Below are 22,816 nucleotides of genomic sequence, written 5' to 3'. Positions count from 1 at the left end.
ATGAATTAATGAACATAATTTTAATGTCAGCTAAAAATAACATGAAAGATGACCAGAATCATGCATTATTTTGCAACCAACTTACAAGTGCATGGAAAAATAACTTCAAAAGAATGTGCTGTCTATTTAGAGAGTTATGAATCTCCACCAAAGAGAAAAACAAAGGGTTTAAACAAACAAGGTAGCTGCAAGGGACTTTGAACTACAAGGGTTCTATCAACAAATATGCACGTTAATTAAGTTTTTGGAAGTTGGCTTCACCCAAATGCTAATGCAGGGCTCCTTTTAAGATGCTGCATGCCCATGATAACACACATACACACACACACACGCACACACACGCATACACAAAACAATGTACCAACCTTAAAGGGGGTGGGAGTGAAGGGGTTTGAAGGGGAGAGACTAAGGAACAGACCACTGAGAGTCTCTGCTTCCTACGATGATGAGGGGAAACACAGATATAGTCCTGTACACATCATCATCAAAACAGCAATCTACCCCTTAAAAACCCTTAAAAGCGTCTTCATTCCTTTTGGAATACCATGTAGGTGTAGGTGACTCATGTCTCTATATATAATAAAGCGTATACATAACTCTCCATACACTACAGCCATACACAGCCAAACATCAGTAAGCGTGTGGGTACAGAAACTGAGGGAAAATGACTTCACTGCTTGTCATCTGTTCCAATGAAATCTAAAGTAGTGGTCACGACTTCTAAGTGACAGATAAGTAGCTGCTGCTGCTCTTTGGGCTTTTAGGGTCGTACACAATGCATATTTCAGTGCATATCATGTTCTGTTTTACCATTATCTCAAGGTAAATTTCCAGCAGCTTTGTTTACTGAGACAGAAAACAGCAGCGCGCAGCTCAAAGCGTGCATTCGAGCAGTGTTACCTTGCCGCTGTGCGAGTTGGACTGCGGCGTCGGAGTTAGCCTCTCGTGGTTGGTGAGCATAGGGGACTGTGGGCGAAACACAAGATGCAGAGTAGGCAGATGGATATCTATATGAGTGTGAAACACAGATGCTTAAAATGATGCATCCAATATGTTATGTTATATGTCACCAGATAGGTGTTCAGTCAGAAATACTTTTGTTCAATATGCTTTGTGTCCAGAGGACATCGCATTGTAAAGCTACAAACTCCCACGCACAACGCTTCTGAAACTTCTGATGGAGCCGTCCAGAAGAAGCGATGCTACACCACGAGCACTGAAATTCAGTGTGAAAGAATCTGGAGCCTCAAGACACTGAAATGTTACACAGTGTATGCAAAGCTGCATGGACACCACATAGTGCATTCTAAGCCTGTCTAAATGGGATGTTTTTCAGGCTTTCTCTGAGATGCAGTACCTGAGATCGCTGCATTCCGGACTGGACCAAGAAGTCCACAGTGTCTCCGGCCCTGCGGATGGCCTCCACCGCCTGCTCATGGCTGGCATCTCTTAGGTCCACACCAGACACCTTGGCCAAGTCAACACACGCACAGTATATATTGGACAAAAACACTTTTTTAACCGAAGCATGTCATGATAAGGCTAATAGGAGCGTGCAACATGGATAGCATCTGCCACCTTTTTAGGAATTAAAATTTAAAAGCTGTTTACAGATAAAATAAAACAGAATGTTTTAATCACATGGTCTGTTTTTTGGTTAATGTAGTGTAATTACCTGAAAAATAAAAGAATCACAATAATTTTAGCTATTTTGTCAGAGGGTTATGATTACCTTTAAATATTTATTTATTTATAGTACATTAGATATTTGTTGGCAAGAAACACGGTGAGGTATACTGACAAATCACAGTGTGCACTTCATTAGTTTGTCTGAAGAACTTAAACCTGAAACACCTTTAAAAAGTAGTTTGTCGCCTTAAAAATTCTATTTCTTATATCTTGTATTTTCTTATATTTCGTTTGTGTTTCATGGATAGGAGTACACTGCAGTCCTGTAGTCCTGTGTTGCATAATGACGATAAAGCTGAAATTTGAACCTTGGACCTACAGTAGATAATCGGTGGGACTGAATGACATTTTCTGCTTATTTAGGCAACAGGATTGTTCATTACCGTATCAAATCATCACCTTTCAGTGCAACAGAGACCAAACTAATGCCAGATTACTGCACATGCAGCCACAACACACTCACGCACACACAGTATCTACAGTAAACAGTGTATGAGCACATGCTCTTGCAGATAACACACACATTTTGCCACTGTTCAGTGTCTCTCACAGACTCTCACAGTGTCCCACTCACAGACTCTCATACAGCATACACAGGCAGAAACAGGCACATACATGCACACTCACACACACACTTGCCCACACACACACACACTTGTTTCCTGCAATTTGTAAAAAGTGTGTCTCCTGCTATGAGTCAGACATTCACACACACACACACACACACACACACACACACACACACACACACACTCTCTCTCACACACACACACCTCTAGTATCCTGTCTCCAGTCCAGAGGGTGCCATTATGTGCTGCCGGGCTGTCGGGGCTGATGTGCTTGATGAAGACTCCCCTCATCATCTCTCCACTGCTCAGTCTCCGGCCCATGCCTCTGCCTCCCATTATGCTGATGCCCAGGGATTGGCCCGGTCCTCGAGTCAGCTGCACTCTGGAACACACAGCAGCATGCGAGGAACATCCACACATATCGTTGAGCTGAAAATCCTTCTTACAGTACGGGCACAGCGATGATGAACACGCGTCTTCTGTACGCCTGATGAGGACCTACTTGGTTTGAAACATTACTGCAAAAAATGCACAAGAAGGAGAATTAATCCAATGGGTGTTTTTTTTTCTTTTCAATCTCCCTCTATCCGCTGCTCAGAGCTGCGGAAAGAGTTTCAGAGATTAAGTCAAAACAATAGAATATTATACCTGCCAGCGAGAGACACACAAAAGCTGGTCTTTGCATGCAGTGCAGCTTATGTGATTTATCCAAGCAGGATGCAGTCATAAATGCGATAAATGCACGTTGTGAATGTAGTCGCTCTCTCTGGGCCTAAGAAATGTGAGCGTGTTGAGTGTGCACTGTGCTGCTCTCCCCCTGCTGTGAACATAACCTGTGCACACTAGGATTTTGCTAAGCCTTCTCTGGCAGGGAGCGGATAAAGGGCATCGCTGGCAGAGTTATGAAAAAAAAAAGGCAGAAAACAGAAAATCAGAATAAAATCTAATGACAAAGAAAGACATTGTTACTTACATCACTGATTCACTAACCTTCTGGGTTGATCCCAAGCCACTGTGCTCTGAGAGTGAAGCTCCTCTTCTCCCTCCTCTTTACCATAAACCTTCATCTCCACCTCCAGCTTTGGTATTTTCCCATCTGTGCTGCTCTTGTCCTTCTTCTCCTCCACAAACTCTCCATTTTCTCCTCCTTCCTCCTTCTTCTTGTGAGGTAGAGATTTTGGAATCTGCCAACTGATGGTGAAAAAACATGCAAACAGAAATGCTGAAAATGTTTTCCTAAACAGTTGACTCTCATTTTTATCATTTTATTATTATTATTCAATCTCATTCAGCCCAAAGGTGCATTCAGTTAATACTGTAACCGATCAAATAACATTTTGTGCATCCCTCCAACAATTAACCAATTAATCTATAAGACCGTGTACAAAATTTATCAGCAATAATGTTGTTAATTGATTAATTGTTCAAGTCAAAGTCAAATATTCTTTCATTCCAGCCTCTCAGATGTGATTTGCTGCCTGTATGTGATTTACTTTCCTTCCTTACTGTACATGATGTAAATTTCATGTCTTTTGTTTAAGACTGCTGGTTGTAAAAAAAAAACAAGACATTTGCAGACATCATTCTGAGCTCCATAAAAACTGTGACATTTTCCAATTTTCTGTCATTTTATAGTCTAATATATATTAATCCTTCGTTCTCTGCTAAATAAATACCACTGGACTGGATCACACCGGTAGAATTGCAGTGGATAACAAGGTGCCATGCTATGTTATTTTTTCAAGTTGTGACAGTGTGACGCATTGCCATCCTAGCAGCCTGGAGAAGATGCACTGCTTTAGGTGCAAATAGCCCTGCAAATACAGTTTTCTGCCAGTGAGGCCACAGCTAGGTTGTGTTGTCTTTATGTGTGTGTGAGTGTGCGTGCAAGCGCGTGTGTGAGTGTATGTGACACACATATATACATATACATACACACACACGCAGATATATATAGTGTATATACTATATATATGTGGTGTGTGTGTGGAAAAAGAGGTAGAGAAGGAGAGAATTTTTCATGAATATATTTAATGGTGGAGGGCTGTAATAAGCCCATGGAGGTGAGTGATAGTGGTGCTATCCGCGCAGCAGGAGCCTATAGCCAGTTAAGTTACAGAAGAGGCCAGAACAAATGGTTCCACCAGGACTGAAAGAGAGCAGCCAGGAGAGGGGGATAGGACCAAGGCAGGGAGGAGGGGGGAAATGAGGTAAAGAGAAAAAGACCAGAGGAAGATAACTGAGGGAGAGGGAGAGAGAGAGATGAGAGACGAATGTAGACACAGAGAGTCAAGAGAGAAGTCGGGCAGAGAGAGAGAGAGAGAGAGAGAGAGAGAGAGACAAAGACAATGTATTGAAAGATAAGCGTGAAGAAAAGGCCGCAGAGAGAAATGGGAGTGAGGGAGGGGGGAGAAAGGCAGAGGCACGAAGATGGAGCGAAAGCAGGGACAGACAGAAGCGAAACAATTCATTTTCGCTGACAGTCAGCACTGAGATCCATAAGCGAACGGCTAAATATAACTCAGAGATTCAAAATTCAGAGAGGCTTTTGCCTTTACCACAGAAATGAGCGGAGAAGAGAAAACACGGGCTGGAAGAGACGCACGCTGAGCTTGTTGCACACTGAAACACATTGTTTCCTCACGGATACGGCTAATTACAGTGTCAGATAATAACTCAGATCATTAGTATGACTTAAGCTGCTGGGTAACTGAAAATGTGTGAGGTTTTACAGCAATAATAGCTGCTATCAAAATCAAAAAGCCTGAGGATAATATATTAAAAGAAGTCACATCAGACAGAATGTATAGCTATTTCACAGCCTGCATGCTGCGCAGCAAACACATCAACATGTAATAAAGCTGGAGCCTTGAAGTCTAATAAACCCTGAGACAGGTTTATCTTGCACTCTGGGGGCAGTGCAGGGATTAGGTGACCATAAATAATAGGCTGAGACCACTGAATCTTATATTACCTTGAGTCCGGGGCTGGGGTGATGGTGGGGCCTTTGAATGGAGCTTTAAATGAAGCAGAGGCTCTGACAACAGCTGGATCTGGAGCTGTGGCTTTAAATTTGACCGAGGTGGAGTGTTTGAGGGCGGATGAAGCCGGAGTTGGAGCGGCGGCGCTGACTGGACAGGAGGATCTCGCCGGGGCCGAGGTGGGCTCCGGAGAAGGGTTTGGTGGGGTGGGCGAGGAAGAGCTGCTGTCCGCCGCGATGGACGCCAGAGGGGGTAAGCACAGGCGGGTGCGGTGGTCATCCACCTGGTGGGCTGGGACATAGGTTATGCTGAAGGGAGGGGAGCGTGGGAAAAGAAACGAGGGGGTGGGGTGAAAACATTTTAAATATTAATACGGCTCAAGTTCCCCAATCGCTCTGTTTTCAGAGATGCACATTTATTTAAGCGTCAGCACCAAACAATGACTGATAGGATGACAAGGAACGAGACAAATGACACTCAGCGACTGATGGATTATCTCCTCTGCCAGTGGAAGAGAGAATAATGGAATGTTATGGTTTCAAGGAACAGTCTGACATTTTGGAAAATACTTTTACTGGCTTTCTTATGGAGAGTTGGATGAGGAGAGACATACCACTCTCATGTCTGCGCAGCAAATATGAAGCTACGGCCAGCAGTCGGTTAGCGTAGCTTAGCATAAAGACTGGAAACGGGGAAACTGATAGCTCGGCTCTGCTAAAAGCTACAAAGATTTAAGCTTTCAGAAACAGGTAACTTCAGGTCGTCAGACCTATCCATCAGGTGGTTGCATATTCACATCAGAAAGTTTTTAACCACAGCAGTGATGACTAAGAGAGGGGACAGCTGGATACCTGGAGCAGTATTTAAAAATGCAAAATCATCATTATCCCCTGAAAAACAATCATAAACAACTAACATTTCCTGAGGCAACTGTCCAACATGTCAAATGGTTTTAAGTGTTGTAAAATTATAGATGCGCCCCACTGGCTAGTACAATATGAAGAGAAAAACACCCTGACTAAACGTACATTTTTATGCCACTAAATGATGCATTTTTGATTTGAGACAATTCTGAAACACAGTGTTTATGGTGTAAAAAAAAAAAGTGTTTTGCATGAGCCTGGATCTATCCTGTCATTTAACTAAAGTGTCAAGGACATCATTAAAGCCCCCCCCCACTTTCGTTCTTGTGAGACGCGAACAGTAGACATGCAGTTTGAATCCATTGAGAGCCAATTTCTGTGGTCCACTCATGGTGGCAGCTTGAATATGGAGGTCTTCCACCCTAAGCTGTAGTGACGGAGCCATGCGGACAGCCTGTCTTGTCTCAACAGAGGCAGTTTGATAGTGACAAGCCCTCACCCTCCTATGTCTGTCTTATTCTGAGGCTGCCAAAGCAACTCATCTGCCTCCACTCACACACACGCACTGTTTGTCTGCAGTGCTGTCAGGAGGAGGCAGCGCAAGCGCGTGTGCACGCACGGGTTAGCGTTATCCTGTCTGCGTGTGTGCGTGCCATAGAGAAAGACAGGAAGCACGCGTGTGTTCATCCGTGTGTGCGCTGTGTGTGCATCTATGAGAGGCTCTTTAAAACGCTCTTTTATTCAGAAGTGCACTGTTCAAGGTGAGCTGAGTGATGAATTATTCAGAGATATTTCCCATCGCAGGAAAAAGGTGTTTTTTGGAGGTTAGACCATTGAAAGGCGGCGTGTGTGTTTTGTGCGTATGTGTGCACCTGGAAAAGCAAAAGGGAGAGGGAGATAGAGACAGAGCGGCAGAGAGAGAGTGAGTGAGTGAGTGGGTGTTTTGCAGGGCAGCGGGGTGGTGAAGGTGAGGCACATCTCCAATCAGCCAAACAAGCATTGTCAATGTGAAGCCATAACTGCTGATGTTAGAACAAGTAATTTACCCAATTTCCCCTCAGGCAATCTTTAAAATTTCATCATCTAATCTAATTTAACATGAGTGCAGCGCCTCCGTCAACTACGACTACAGTGTCAAAAACAAGGTGGTAACGGAGATCCAAAGTGAGACGAGATCACTTATGGGTGACGATGCAGTGGAAGTGATGTTTGTGACTGCGGCGAGCGCACATTTATATTTACCATGTACGTATACTCACTCATTCCAGTCACACGGACTGTCAAGATCCGCATGGGCAGATCTGGAAAACGTGAGCAGTATTCAATTACTTTTTCTTCCCAGCGGTTGATTGTTCTCTGCGTTCCCGAAGGAACTTTCTACATCCTCACTAAACTACAAACTCTGGCTTCTCTTGTTTTTCAGCAAAGACGTGTTTGAACTGTGACATGAGGGAAAGTGCGTATGGCTGTAATATAAATAACTGACTGGAATCGGTTTGAAACGTGTCAAACGCAAGTCCTCTTTTAATGCTGGGCTCAATGCTCTTGTTTGTGTCAAGAGCTGTGGCCGTGAGATGTTACACGTTACACGTTACATTACAGCCACACGCTATCGGCTTCATTATGACCTACAGAACTGTCCGCGCGTTGGCAACAGCATTAAAAAGCACAGCACTGTGAGGTTGCATTTGAGTGGTGCGCTGCGCTCTACACTTTCATGCATTTACAAGCTTGCAAGATAACAAATGGAGCTCAAAATGGCTCATATGCAGATGTGAGGATGGTAATATTCACACATATGTCATACATGTCACAGATTTCAATTCACAAACCCACTTCCAACATTTGATATGTTGTCTTTGTATGATTTTCATTTAAATATGAGGTTTCAGTGTTTTGCAAATCATCTCATTCTGTTTCTAGAACATTTTACACAGTGTCCCAACTTTTTTGGAAACGGGGTTGTATCAATATCTGCATTTTGACTGTTTGACAGTCACTTCCTTTGATGGCTTATTGACAGTTTCCTCAAATTGAGTGAAGATGGCCGTCTCCAAAGTGGACGCTGATTTTGCAAGGCACAAATTAACATGGGACGCTTAACATGAAACAATGACAAAAATGTAGAATACAGCATCCATATTATGAATTTCAATTTTATGAGTTTCCTGTATGTCACACTGTGGACTGTGGGACTGTGGGTCAAAACCTCTCTGACCCTCTTATTGTACTCGTTTTATCACACCTACTTTATTAGGGTTAGGGAGTTGCACCTTCATCATTTGGCCTGGAGAGCTCATGAAAGCCCAACACAGCTTCCAGAGCATAGCCAGAGCAGATGTCTAATTAGTTAAAAAGCCTGTCTGGGTGTTCATGTCACGGGAGGACAAGCGCAGGTGTAAATAATGAAATTAATGATGGCTAAAGTCCATTTAGCTGCTTTGTTTCCAGGGTCCTGGTACTGGCCATGCTGGCTCACTGTCACACTGTCATGACTTACTGGAACACTAGAATGAGGCCGTCGTTAATGTTTGTAGTTACCCGCACTTTTCCTCCCATGACAAGTCAAAATGTCTGCTATGAGAAAAGTCTTTTAACTTTCCTGCTTATAACAAAAACTGTAATCACAATAATTCTGCTAACATGAAGTCTTTGCTTTTATGGTTTTGCTGAAAACAGAAAAAACCCAAACACAAAAAAAAAAAACTGTCAAAAATAGCAAAACATTTAGTGTGACTGTACTTGGTGATAAAGCACAACTGTAACATGCATCAGCCAAAGTGGATGACGCATACAGTGTTGCACATCCAGCCACCCAGTGGTTTTTTTGATAGAGGTTGAAGATTATTGAGAACACGTGATCCAGAGGGAGCTCAATGACGCATAGAGAGTTCACAGAGCTACACTGTGATGTACCAGTACGGATCACCTGTTGTTTTTTCAGCCCAGAACAAAGCTCTCTACATATTGTAATGCTGCTGGACGGTGACTGGCTCCTCACCTCATCTCTGGCCCTATGACAGAGTGTCTGCGGAGCATGGCTCTGGCCCTGGCGTTGGTCAGGTTGGAGGTAGGCTCTCCGTTGATGGCCAAGATGGCGTCCCCAACCCCCAGCCTGCCATCCTGGCTAACAGAGCCCCCCTGGACCACACTGCGCACCAGCATGCCTGAGCCGTCCTTGATAGCACTCACCGACATCCCTGCCAACACGCACACACGTACACGGACACACACATGAGGACAGGTGAGCGGAGGGTTGGCTGAGGCTGCTTTGAATGCATGCCAGACAGACAGTCGCACAAACAAACACCTGACAGTGGCATAATCAGCATAATCAAGACAGACACTAGGCAGATTAACACACAAACATGGCTACACATGCTTGACATTTACACAGCTTCATCCCTCACAGTCGCGCTCGCACGAGGCGCACAATCGCACACACTCACACCCACACAGGGCACAGGGCACAGGTGACTCGAGGGGTAACACATGCCAGTCGCGCAAACACCTGACTTTGGCATCATCAAACTGGACGCTAGGCGGATTACACAAACACTTCATTAATGCAAACAGGCAGAAGCAGGTGAATCAGGCATCACACACACACACATATGTGCACAGCTCATGCACACACGTACACAGACTGTAGGCTACAACATATGGTCTAGTCCTATGGTACCTGCGTACTACACTGCAGTCTACGCACATCCACAACACTATGTTCGTACATAATTTGAAGTTGGTCAAAGAAATGACTTTGTGCTTATTTTTGATCAAATAAATAGTTTATTGTTTTTTGGTATTACATTCAAATTACAATACAATCATAGTGCCTGGAATACAGTCGACTGGAGACACAGCTACTGACGCTGACAAAACAAACAGAAGACACACATTTCAAAGACATGAGAGGAAGTCTCAAGTATAATGATGAACGTCTCAAAATCCAAAGGTGCTGAAATACGACAACACAGCAACAAAATACATTTTTCTATCACAAAACTGCTGCAAAAAACGTTGAACAAGAATTCATGGTAAAATCCCACATGGAAGTTTCCATATGAAAATCTATTTGTTTTGACCTCAACAAAACCTTGTTAGGGTACCACAAACGTACAGTAAGTGCAACAGGTTCACACCATTCAAGAACAAGCGAAGACTTCTGAATAGGCTGCTTATATTCATGTTTTTAGACGAGCAAGGCAAGAAAAAAAGACCTCATGTTAGTCCGTCAAACCTTTTCCTTTAACAACCTGCTCCAAAAGACATACAGTCCTTGTAGTACATAACAACCACACAAGGTACGTTCAGCATGTCTCATCTCCAGAAATGGGCATAAAGTCATAGTTACACAATGGATAGAATTGTACATGGCACCTAAAAACAGGAAGCATGTAAAGTAGTACAAATACATATTGTACTACAGTACTATGGCTCATAAAAAGTCCCCAGTATTCAGATACAGACAATAACTCTGCCCGAGCTGAAGCTTTTGCTTAAAATTCGAATATATTTAAATTAACCAGAAACACAGAGAATCTGTAAACCCTCCAGAAAACCTTGCTACATGAAATATCTCAGCAAAAAGACCTACAATATTTGAAACAGATGAAAACCAAAGAATGCAGTGAAACACAGACTGTAGGTTATGACCTTGGTTTTCTACCTAAGAACATTTACATAATTTTAAACTTTCACACACACACACACACACACACACAATCACACACAGAATTGCGGTGCCTGATTAGAGCATGTTTTCAGAATACAAATGAGTTTGTTCCCTTATGCTTTGCATTGTGCCCTTAAGATGCCCTGTTGCTCCCTCCCTGTCATGGTTGAACAGCCAAACGTCGGACTCGCTCTTGGAGCAGTAAAGACAATGTACTCTCAATGCTGGAGTATAAAATCAGATATATTTAGATCAGCATTCAAATGAATTTCTACTCTTTGGTTGCAAGATTACTTCTTAAAATTCGTTCACATTGCTTTGACCCTCACACTAGCGTCTCGGACAAATACGTACACACACACACTCGCAGACGTACACAGTATTCATCTCCTCCCTCAGGCATGAGGAGCACATCACTTCACCACTCCTCTTCAGGGCAGTCTTCATCACCACCGCCTAATAGCGTCATTATTGCCATGCCGGCGACGTACACACACCAAGACACCATCACCATGAGAAAGACGGAGAACATACCAAGGCTACGGTTGCCCCGGACAACAGTGATTGTCCTCTCAAAGCTGGTGCGGGGGGGCAGAGGCGGCGCATGCTGCCTGTTGTCCTCTTCCATGATGCTGAAACGATAACGCAGCTGGTTTTCCTAAGAGAGAGACAGCAGGGGGCATGAGTGAGCAAGGGCATGAACACGGGACGAATACATAAAACAAGAGCAAGAGCCTCCAGCCACGCTAGCGGCCCTGTGAGGCTGCACTTAGGCACAGTATTGCTTTGAGATACATGCCAACTTCAGCATGCAGCAATGCTAACAAGCTGACTTTCTTAGTTTAGCACATTAGCATGCTAATGTGCTAATCAGCGGGAAAAGTGGAGGAAAAGTCAGAGGATCACCACGGTCATTAGTGTCGATCCTCTAGGGGAGCTTCATGACAATTTATCGTGGTATTTCACTCTGAGCCACAAATGTGCACCCTAAGTCGTTGCTGGAGGCAATTTATCCAGTATTTGTTGAGATACCTCAGTCTGGACTGGACCAGTTTGACCACCTGATGGATCGGCTGAAGGACAAACTGACAGTCATCCTTAGAGCCATGCTATGGCTGAAAAGTCAAGAGTGGTGATGTGGAATACACGAGCAGCAATATTGGCAGATAGAACGCTTCGGTGCACATTACATGGACTAAAACACCTATATTGCAAAGATAACATGGCACCAAAGTCCTAAACTACTATCATGACAACCAATCAGATTTGTGGCGTGACAAAAAATGACTTCACACAACTGTTAACTCTCCAAGGTGAAGGCCTTTGGAGTAATTCTGAAATGTAGAACATGCAGGAAGGCAGACTTCTTTGGTCCCCTCGGGCAGTTCCCAAAGAAAAAGGGCAACGAGGAGATCGTCTTTGAAGCTTCACAGGAAGTACAAGCAGCACTGAAGTTCAGAAGATACCTTTGCAACAAGCCTGTCTTTGATGAGAACACACTGACACTTGCTGCTCTGAGTCTCTTTGTGTGTGTGTGTGAGCGTGTGGGAGACACTGAGGCAGCGCTGTATGTCCTTGTGCTACACCAGGTGCCAATGTCGTGCAAGCAGTAAGCACTTTTCCTTGAGAGGAAATTGTTGGTAATTAAGCAAAAGCGAGTACAAAAGGCTCCCTCAATAGGACTGAGCTGAGGCCACAATGGGGCAACAAGTCTTTGACACTGAGCACTTTCTCTATACCTGACCCAGTGATACTGATACAGCCGGCTCTAAGCTCCTCACTGTAGAACGTGAACAGAGAGTGCAGACACCGCCGTGACAATCTCCCTTAGAGCAGCCAAAATGGCTGCCCACAGAATCTCAGGTTTGCATGGTAATGAGCAATACTTCGCGTGTGCAGGATTCACACTGCTGCAGTGTTACTGTAACTGTCACCGCGAAGACGTTTCCTGCTGAGTCTAAAGCATCGAGCACATGCTAATTTACAAGTTTCCTGTTGGATGATTGTGCGTGATTGTACAACAGGCAAAGGTGTTTGTGTTTATGAACCAAATAACACATTTTAAACTAAAAGCATGACAGTTCTATTAATTTCAGATCTATTTTCAGCACAGAAAGCTGAATTCTGGACCAATTACTTGTCACGTGAAATGTAAGTGAGTTGGTTTTTATTTCTTGTACTGATGTTCATTTTGACTTGTATGACGTACCGTTGTAGTGTAGCGCTGCTGGATGATGCTGTTGTCCTCAGAGTTGTTGGTGTTGGTGTTGGTATTGGTGTTAGCCTCCTCTGCCTCAGCTAGCAGGCTGACCTGAGTGTGGCTGTCAGTGTCATCGCAGGAAGCCCGCGTGCTCCTCTCTGAGATGGGTGTTAAGCCGCCACACAGTTCCAGCTGAGGGTACAAAATTCCAAAGTTGACATGAAAAAGTTTGGAAAAAAAAGGAGTAAATTCACATGGAAGCAAACAAGCTAAAGAAGGTGACTGTATTTAGACACCCTCTTCTCCTCTCCCCCTCTCTCTCCATCTGTAGTGTGGTCGAGCATTGTGTTCGTCTCTCAGCAGCATTAAATATTCAGACGGCCTGTAACTAGATTCTCTGCTCCTTGTTACTAAGCCACAGTCCACAACAAAAGGGAGAAGAAACACTGTGCTCTCGAGAAAAGCATACATTAAAGGTATCTTGCATATCTTTGGAAATAACTGTCTTTTTCTCTCGAGTTTATTCATACAAAATAGCATTTTGGTAAAAAATTTTATGACATCCAAAAATCCACCTTTGAATTTATGAGTGTATATGCTGGAGCCTGTGAGAGTTAATTAATGTCCTATGTTCACAGGGTTGGGCAATTTGATGACATGCTGTATGGCTCTATAAATGTGTCCACCATCGGAGACTTTGGCAGACCATTTATACCATAGTCTTCATCCCTTTGATAACTCTGGGTGTATTAGGCTGCAGTAGGCAGAGCTGCAAATCAACAAAGAGGAATTCTTTGAAGCAGCAGTGGAGGTTTTTTTTTTCATTACCGTGATGAAAGACCTTGATTTTTCAGGTATTTGCTGGATTAACCAAAAACAAACATTTTAAACAGTTTCTCATTTAATTCTGGAGAAAATGTGCTTCGACGTGATTTATTTTCACGGCAACATTAAATAACATAAATCATCATTATGATTTTATCCATATCGACCACAGTAGTATTTATTTATTTACATCTTTTATTTACATCTCTTTACATACCGGCAGTGGTTTGGCAACTCCAATGCGGACCGGGCCGTAGCCGGTGGACTTCAGGACGTGTACGGCGTAATCCAAGCTGGAGCCTTCCAAGTCACTCTCATTCACGAACATGAGTCGGTCACCGGGTAGCAGGCGACCGTCTCGATCTGCTACACCTCCAGGCACCAGGGACCGGATGACCAGAACCGTTTTAGTGGCGTCTTCCGGATCCTGGAGTTAGTCGTAAAGACGGAGAGGATGGTTTGCTGAACATTGTTGCCAAGATACCAGAATTTTTAGACTTCAGTACAATACTAGTATGAAAACCAATACTCAATACTTCTTTCAACACCACGGCAAAAAAAATCCAAGGCACACATAATGGGATACGTGTAATTAACTTGATTGTATTGTTTTAAACGTGTGGTATCAAAAAAGAGTCAAGCATATTGTTGAAAATATGAATTAAAATGAGAGATGGATGCAGGTAACCAACAGAAGAAAAAGAATGTATAGATTTTTCTTAGTATTTGTTCGTGCTCACCCTGTTTCAACCTGACACTGATATTCTTAGACTGCAGCCTATTGCAGTCTGTTCTATTTGTGGAAAGGCTCAGGGGCAAGTCTCTGACCTGGTAGTCCAGGATACTGAAGCCCAGTCCCGACTCGCCTTTCTCCAGCTCGACCACCTGAGGCTCTCTCTCCCACATGGCCAGAGGAGGTGACATGGGGGGCACGCCACGTTTGGTGATGTCCTCGGCTGTAGGGCAGGGAATGACGCAGCCCTGGTCCAACTGGGACACGCAGAGAGGACACAGGAAAGAGATTGATTTACCAGTTTTTGAGCGTCGTTTAGGATGACGAGGATGTGCCACAATTCCAACGTGGTTTATCCTTCGTGCTTTCATCAGTGTGAGCCTTCACCTTGTCGTTGAACTCAGCCAGCAGCTCTTTCAGGGTGAGACGGACATCATCTTCATCTTCCTCGTCACTGTCGGGAATTACAGGCGGCACAATGCGAGAGCACACCAGGCAAACCCGCATGGGCAGCTCCTTCAGTATATTGACCACCTCCTTATGTGTCTCTCCAATGAGAGGAATCCCGTTCACCTGGCGGGAAGATACAGATTACATGTACAGTATTTTATGAAATAGGTATTCCTGTGGTCAGCGATTGGCTGAGTCATGCTTTTAGCTTTTGACAGATACCTGATGACGTGTACATTTGTGCTTGTCTCTAACTCTGTTTCCATGACTGTGTGTGTGAGCGTTCATGACTAAAGCAGCCAGACTGCCCGAAAATCTGATATTTCAGCTTTTGGGTATCGTGGAGCAATCAGTGGCCAGAGCACATCCAGCCACAATTAGCGTGAGGCTAATTTAAAAGTGGTGCTGAACAATAGCAATGCCGCGCTGATGTCGTCTGGGGGAGATCAAAGGGTTGAGCGGCGACGCAGACGCCGGCTGCGACGCGAAGGACACGGGCCGGCGTGCAGCACTCCCTGTGTTCGAGCTCAACTACAATCCTTTGTCTGAGAGTTCACCAGACTGCTCATCATGATGAGTGATACGCGTGGGTGCGTGAACTGGCCCAGTGGAGGGGGAGGAGGGCAAGCTCTCCCCCTACAGTACAAGTACAAACGCACACAAGCGCACACACTCACACCCACCTTCTTATGACTGTTTTTTAAGTGCCTTCAGGGAAAAGGCTGCAACTGTGCAGTGTTTACTGAAAAGCACTGAGCTATATTGTGTGGTTTAAGTAAAGATTAGTATAGTAAGGAACTATGGCACTGTGAACTAAAGCTAATCCACAAGGGAGCCTTTTCATTAGCCATCCACAGATACGGCATCAGTCCCACTCAGATCATATCTTATTCCACGTTGTATAATCTCATGTCTTCATCACAGAGTGAGCAGTTTGCTGAAGGGGTCAGTCGGTCACCTCCAGTATCTGGTCTCCGGTGAAGATCTTGCCGCTTTGGCCGACGGGCCCCTCGGGTAAGACAGAGCACAGGTAGTGGTGTCCTGCCCGAGCCTCCAGGCTGATGCCAAGACCGCTTGTCTCACCAAAACGCTCCAGATGACACACCTGAAAGAGTGAAGTTCGAGAGTGGTGGGAAACACACAAAAGAGTAGCACAGTGAAGTGAAAGAATGATAAAAGCATTTAGACAAGCACAATACTAATATTTTTAGACTGTGTTATGCTGTGTCTTCAAGACGTACAATAACTTCATATCGCGGTCCGACTGCGAGCTGCCACCTCTTCCTCAGGTCTTCCTCCTCAGCCGGCGTCAGTTTCACGCCTGTGAAATGTCAGACAATAACCCACTGGTCACATACACACACATAGACAGACAAGCACACACCCCCATTCGCATTGTTCCTAGCTGTAGATGATTCAGTCAACACAGAATGAAAACATCACCTCAGCTGTTTTATGGAGAGGAGACAACATAATTCTCCTTGTGGCAAAGCAGGATGTCAGCCACAAGCACTCAGGCAGGCACACACACACACACACACACGCCCCCACACTACAGGCACACATGAATGCATATTCACACCCACCATCTTAGGATTTCTTGGCAAACTAATGTTTTCTCGTTCATCTATTAAAGCCTCACAGCAATCAGGGCTTATTTGGCTGCGCTCTCTAATCAAGCCCAAAAATCCTCGTCTAAATAAAGCCATATATGCAGGCGGGGCGAGAGACAAATCATCTGGAATGAGCTGAATGAGTTGGATAAACACATGACAGCACAACACTATAAATAGTCCCATCAAAGAGCATGCTTCGCTGCCACATTGCTGTTCCCTGAGCCCAATCAGCATATCAGACTAAGTCCCATGATCCACTTCCAGACTGCAGTGCGGGACGGGAAGGGGAGCTTACCGTTTCTGGAATCGTGTCGGGGTCGTCTGTTGGCGTATGCTGCGCGCCGGGAGATTTCACGCAGCGAGCTGATTCCTGGGAGACGGGGGCGAACACGTTTGAGCACACACGCAGGTATCCAAACACACATGCACACCAACAAACTCGAGTTAACGAGATAAGGTGTTCATCATCAGCCCAAAGAAGCGCCAAAATATATAGAGAGTGCAGGTGGCACCTGTGCATGATTACTCGCGTAATTATTTTTAGATTACGTTAGTGTATTCTGTCAAATCACATGTGCTCAGTTACTTCAAAACCAATTGTCTTCTGATACCGCTGAGCTGAAATGTTCCCCTATCTAAGCACAAAGCACCTGTCTCCTGAATCTTGTTGAGGCCCACTCTGTAGGGATTGCCCTCGTGGAAGCTGTGGGAGTGTCGGAGGGGCTGCAGGGGAGGAACTGGGGGCAGGATGTGACTCAGGCGAACAGCCTTCCTCAGCAACTTGAGTCTGACCAGGGGACCTGTCCTCCTCAGCACCTCCATGGCACGCTGCTCGCTGCAGCCCTGCAGGCTCACTCCATCCACCTGAGGGACGGCGAGAGATGTAAAAGTCGAGAGTATAGGGAAAAAAAGCCCAGCTAGTGTATGGAGTGGACGGCATGGTGGTACACCAAGTACAGATACATTTAAAGAATAAAATCAATTGTAATGAGAAATAACAACAGAGCTCCATTCAAAGCACGGGTAAAAACCGGAGATGATGAAGTAATGGATGGGAGTTAAAGTAAAACTAGAAGAATTCCCCTTCCTCAGCTAAAAAGGGCCCTAATTGGTGCGTGTGGAACGACTGAAACTTGCAAAATGTGCAGATTTCGAGATGCCAAAATCGTTAAGATTCAGCAGAGAATATATTTGAGACAACAAGGTATTTGTCATCGGGGAGAGCAATAAAAATAGCCATCTGTTTTGCTTTTAGTGGAACTCACAGACAGGATGATGTCTCCGATGTGGATGCGTCCATCTTGATCAACAGTGCTGCCTTTCACTATGCTCTTCACTGTCACACCAGCACTGTACACTAAGGAAAGCGAGATAAATGCAATGAAGCGCAGCGCTTAACTCACACATTATCAGGTATAGCAGGTATAACTCTATTATTTCCCCAGCTTCTTAACATAATAACAATATCGCGTTCAAATATGGTAGATGTTATTACCTGAGTTTAGGTCACCTATGTAGCTAGAAATGGTGAATCCCAGGCCACGACTGTTTTTAGTGAACTGCACACTGAACTCACAGTCATCATTCAAGTCACTGAGCTAGAGAGACACACAGACAGAAAAAATCCAAAGCACATCTTTCAGGTTTAGAGAATACTGTAGTACATTTAACAACACTGTGATTATCCAATTATGTTAATTATGTGCTGTTATGCTTTAGGCAGATGTATACACACACTCACAAACACACACACACACAAAAAAAAAAAAAAAATACAGACACACACCTTGTCGTCCGAGCTGTCCTGGCTGAGGACAGGAGAGGAAAGGTGGTTGTCCTTGGGAATATCCCTGGCGATGAGCAGTTTCACCTTGCTACCAGCATTTCGCAGCACCTGGGCCAGGTGGTCATTTGTGGACCGATGAAAAGTGTGTGACAATTAATAAATAAATAACATAATTAGAGACAGCTGCCCTAAAGAGACAGCAGATGAGACGCATTTGAGAGTATCTCATCAGCTGCATGGGTAACAGTCCCGGATGGTTCAGGCTCAGGGAAGTTCTGCACTGCTCTTTAACGGAGGTGGGACAGAAAACAAGATGTGGATTTGCCAAACCAACCAGTTCATCTTCATCCTTTAAGTCTTTTCTCTTGTACAGCTGAGACATTTTGTTTGAATACACTTCTGATAAAGCATAAATCTCACCTTTGTACCGCTTGTTCAAGTTGGGCACCTGCAGCAGGTGTTTTTCCTCTAACGGCCACAAGGGGCAACAACGAGCCCTTTCCACACTCATGAACAAACTTCGACACGTGACACAGGTGAGGTGAGAGGTGGGACACGCAGAGAGGACACAGGAGAGGTGAGATTTATGCTTTCTCAAGTGTTTTCAAACAGAATCTTTCAGTCTTAAAAGAGAAAAGAATTCTCTTCGTTAACCCTCCCACGTCCGTTAAAGAGCAGAACGCATCCACTTCCAGGCCTGAGCCTTTCTTTGGAGCTAACTACGGGCTAACGGCGGTCAGAAGGAGGACTGTTATTTAAATACCAATCAGCACACAGAAAGTATCATCACTACAGACAAAGAATTTGTTGCTTCAAATCATTGTCTGCTTTTACACATTTGAACAAACGATACCTCACCTGTGCCACCTGCTCGCTGTTCATGCCCGCCAGGTCCGTGTCCCCAATACGCAGGATTTGATCTCCGCTCCGCAGACGCTTATCCTGGAGAGCCCCGCAACAAAAGTTTAAAATAAAACCCACACTTCACTTACATACAGTCTGCTGTTGGTTGCTGTCTACCATTTCACTCCTCAATAAGAAAGGAATAGATTGAGATTTTGGCAAATACGCTTATTTGTTCCTCCTTGTTTGCTTTCTCTCACGTCTGTCTGTTAAATATGAAGCCACAGCCGGGGAACCGTTAGCTTATCTTAGCTTAGCTTAGCTTCCTGTAGTCTTCTTGTTTCTGTGAGGTTGCCAGACAACCAGCAAAGACTCCAGGAACCATGCTCTGCCGCACAATTAGTCCAACATAACATAACCTGTGTAAAAACTAAATTACTTGTTTTTACACTTACATTTTTGTATGGATTCAGCAATTAGCGTTAATTAGTTAGCTTGTCTGAGGTGCTGACAAAGCCAGGTTAGTCGTCCCCCTCTAATCAACTAAGCTAACCAACTACTGGTTGTCGTAATTAACAGTATGGATCGCGTTTTGAGCTCTTACTTTAACTGGCTCTTTGAGGTTTGGCTTTATTGGCAGTTGGGCTTACCTGTCCGGCAGCTCCGCCAGGTAGGATGGTCTTGACCATGACTCCGGTGCTCCGGCCTCCTATGATGCCGAAACCAAGCCCTTTGCCATCATTGGTCAGCTCTATCATCTCCACGTGACGCTTCTGACATGGAGGGAGACAGAAAACGAGAGAGAAAGAATCTGTTGTAACTCAGCTAAAAGAAGAACAGCTGCAGTGAATGTGTGCGATCTACACACACTTTTACACACACGTTTAGCAGCTCTACAGCAACACCTCACACGGAAGCTTACTGTACCTCATGAGCAATAGCAGACAGGTGCCTCCCCATCGACATGGTGCGGGAGATTCGAGGGGGAGTGCAGTACTAAAAAATAAATGTCATCAAGTTAGCTGAGCGGCCCCTCACGATGAGCTGAAACCCTCATATGATGTAATATCCGACCGTGCTCCAGCTTTATAATGTAATGTCATATTCTCAAATGTAAAGTGTGACATTTGGAATGGTGACGTGTTACATTTTACAATTGAAAGAAAAAAAATATTTAGTTGGTTCATGGACGGAGTGCTTTTAGAATAAATTGCTCCCTAGTACTCAGAAATGGTCTCTCATTTATGACTGACATTTTACGTACCTGTGATTCGGTGTGAATGCAGTTTTCTGGGTAGATGTCGGAGAAGGACAGATCCTGCGAGCCCAGAGAGGAGATGCTGCTGTCCCTGTGGACGGATCTGGCGGTGCTGGGCCTTCGGTTCTCCATGGCCCACGTGTAGGAGTCACTGTGGCTCAGGCCCCGTGCCATGCCCTGGCAGGGGCCACAGTTCATAGACACAGATTTGGAAATACCCTTCGCCTGGTGGGACTGAGGGCGCAATAAGGGATTGATAGATAGGACAGATGGGGAGACGTGAAGAAGAGGACAAAGTGTAAAAATGGAGAGGATGCAGGTAAAAGAGATGGATCAGGTGGGGTAGAGAGAGAAGAGATGGATTGAGGGATGCAAAGGAAGGGGGAAGATTGGGAGGGAAATGGATGAGGGAGATAAAGAGATGAGGAAAGGGATTGACAGAGAGGTGGAGACATTAATTGAAGAAAGGAGATATGAAGACAGAGAGGAATAGATTGAGGGTGAGAGAGTGATGGAGGGAAATAGAAAGGATAGAGAAATTGAGAAAGGAGGGCAATGTGAGACAATGAAGAAAGATGTGGGAGGGAGAACGGGGAGGGAGAGGAAATATGTATTAGCCAAAAGAAAAAAAGTAGAGAAAGATAGCTTTCAACTGGAGCAGAGAGGGAAAAGATAGGAGAGCAGGAACACGAGGACCTGAGATAAACGCTTCCCTCCAACACCACATAACCACAAAACTGCCTCCTTTTGTCTTTAAGGTTTTCTGCTTTAACATTTGAAAGGCGGTTTCAGAAGATGCTTATTTCTCATCTGTGTCTGATTCCATTCCAACAGTGTCGACACCTGTTGAAAGCCGGTGGCGGAAGCAGCGGTAGAATAAAAGACAGAACGATATCAAAATACTAACAAGCAACTCTGCATGCTTTTCATTTGCACTTCTCAATGCTACGTGTAAAAACCTGCAAATTTTCTAAGAAACAAGAACTCTGAACTTATAAAAACTGCGCTAGCGTCTGTCACGACAGAAGTCCTTTGACATAATCCAGGGCCGCATTTCCTGGAATGCCGAGATGCTAAATGGCTACAGGCTCACACCACACAAAGCTAATGTAATAATGCCTGTGTGTGTAGATCTGTGGCGCTTATAGAGTTAGCCTATTACAGTACACCCCAACAGTCAATTACAAAGCTGTGATGATTACTGCTGACAAGGTAAGTTAAATACCTTGATGGTGTCCTAAATACCTTGGTGTCATAAATGTCACACACCAACATGTGTGCACGCAAACACGTGTGCATCCGTATCAGTATATACACAACACACACACGGCCGCTTTTCCATCACTTTTGGGGACATTACATAGACTTGCATTCATTTCCTGGAGACCTAACCTAAACCTAACCTTGACCCAAGTCTTCACCCTAAAATTTAATGATTCACACTATGGGGGCTTGCATTTTGTCGCCATAAGGAAGCTGAATTTCCCAATAAGGATGGCCACAATGTGACTGTGTAAACAGATTAAGTCCCCACAATGTGAGTAATACATGCCCAACACACACACACACACACACCAGCTCAAAACTTATAACAATGTAACAGATGACTTCTGCAGACTCCTCGACATATGTAGCCACCCCCCCACCGTCTCCCTCTCTCCTGCTCTCTCCCTCTCTCCCTCTTTCTCAGGGCTTTAGTGGTAAGCTTAGGTAAGCTGATTACTCATCCAGTTTGGTTCCTGCATTCAGTATTTTGGGAATGATTCCGGCTCCTTCCCCACCGTTCAATATACACCAAGCGCCCACGCGCTCGCACTCGCGCTGTACCTTCGCTGGGGGTTTCCGCTGAGCTTGCTGTAAGCTGAGTATGTGATGGAACAGGGGGCTCTGCAGGACAGTCTTCAGCAGGGAGAGCTTCTCCTGCGTGGGGGCCTCGCCTCTCTCCTTCAGTTTGGCTTGCAGTCTCTCCACAGCCTCCAAGGCACGCTGCGTATCTGCCGAGAAACTCTGTGTCATTTGTGTCATTCAGAAACAGCGTTTCTCCCCCTGTTCTGGCTTCATGGTGGTTTCCACACGTTGTTGCTATTTGACCCTTACGCAAACCAAGACCTTTGACAATCAGCTATGAAATGTCAACACTTAATAGGGACCAGCGGGGAAATAAATGACTTTGTTAAAATACAACATCTGTCTTTAAAATCCAGAATGACATCCTCTGTCAGCACTGCTCCACAGTCCGATAAATACTACGAACTATTTTGAGATTTGAGTGGCCAAGAAGTGCGTTAGAAAAAGAACGGCCCTGAACCATGGCTGCTAGAGTGTGAG

At 44.7% G+C, this 22,816-nt stretch overlaps 1 protein-coding gene across 1 annotated transcript in view; it reads right to left on the bottom strand.

Annotated features, from left to right (window-relative positions):
- The window catches only part of si:dkey-92j12.5 (multiple PDZ domain protein), a 35,186-nt gene that overhangs the window by 11,824 nt on the left and 546 nt on the right, over positions 1–22,816 (bottom strand). The window contains exons 2-25 of the mRNA XM_041964900.1: positions 22,316–22,482; positions 20,495–20,722; positions 20,158–20,226; positions 19,881–20,003; positions 19,246–19,329; positions 18,388–18,495; positions 18,097–18,199; positions 17,867–17,958; positions 17,252–17,465; positions 16,897–16,971; positions 16,227–16,306; positions 15,944–16,090; positions 14,923–15,108; positions 14,631–14,792; positions 14,020–14,229; positions 12,987–13,169; positions 11,312–11,435; positions 9,104–9,302; positions 5,233–5,547; positions 3,249–3,449; positions 2,463–2,640; positions 1,358–1,468; positions 901–966; positions 366–437 (exon numbers count right to left, since the gene is read on the bottom strand). Coding sequence (XP_041820834.1) covers positions 366–437; positions 901–966; positions 1,358–1,468; positions 2,463–2,640; positions 3,249–3,449; positions 5,233–5,547; positions 9,104–9,302; positions 11,312–11,435; positions 12,987–13,169; positions 14,020–14,229; positions 14,631–14,792; positions 14,923–15,108; positions 15,944–16,090; positions 16,227–16,306; positions 16,897–16,971; positions 17,252–17,465; positions 17,867–17,958; positions 18,097–18,199; positions 18,388–18,495; positions 19,246–19,329; positions 19,881–20,003; positions 20,158–20,226; positions 20,495–20,722; positions 22,316–22,482 — 3,497 coding nt within the window. The remainder of the gene's footprint in view (positions 1–365; positions 438–900; positions 967–1,357; positions 1,469–2,462; positions 2,641–3,248; positions 3,450–5,232; positions 5,548–9,103; positions 9,303–11,311; positions 11,436–12,986; positions 13,170–14,019; positions 14,230–14,630; positions 14,793–14,922; positions 15,109–15,943; positions 16,091–16,226; positions 16,307–16,896; positions 16,972–17,251; positions 17,466–17,866; positions 17,959–18,096; positions 18,200–18,387; positions 18,496–19,245; positions 19,330–19,880; positions 20,004–20,157; positions 20,227–20,494; positions 20,723–22,315; positions 22,483–22,816) is intronic.

The sequence above is a fragment of the Chelmon rostratus genome, chromosome 3, assembly GCF_017976325.1.
Source record: "Chelmon rostratus isolate fCheRos1 chromosome 3, fCheRos1.pri, whole genome shotgun sequence".
In the NCBI taxonomy this organism is placed as follows: Eukaryota; Metazoa; Chordata; class Actinopteri; order Chaetodontiformes; family Chaetodontidae; genus Chelmon; species Chelmon rostratus.
Note: the sequence above shows the minus strand (reverse complement) of the source record. Positions and strands in the feature narration are given on the sequence as shown.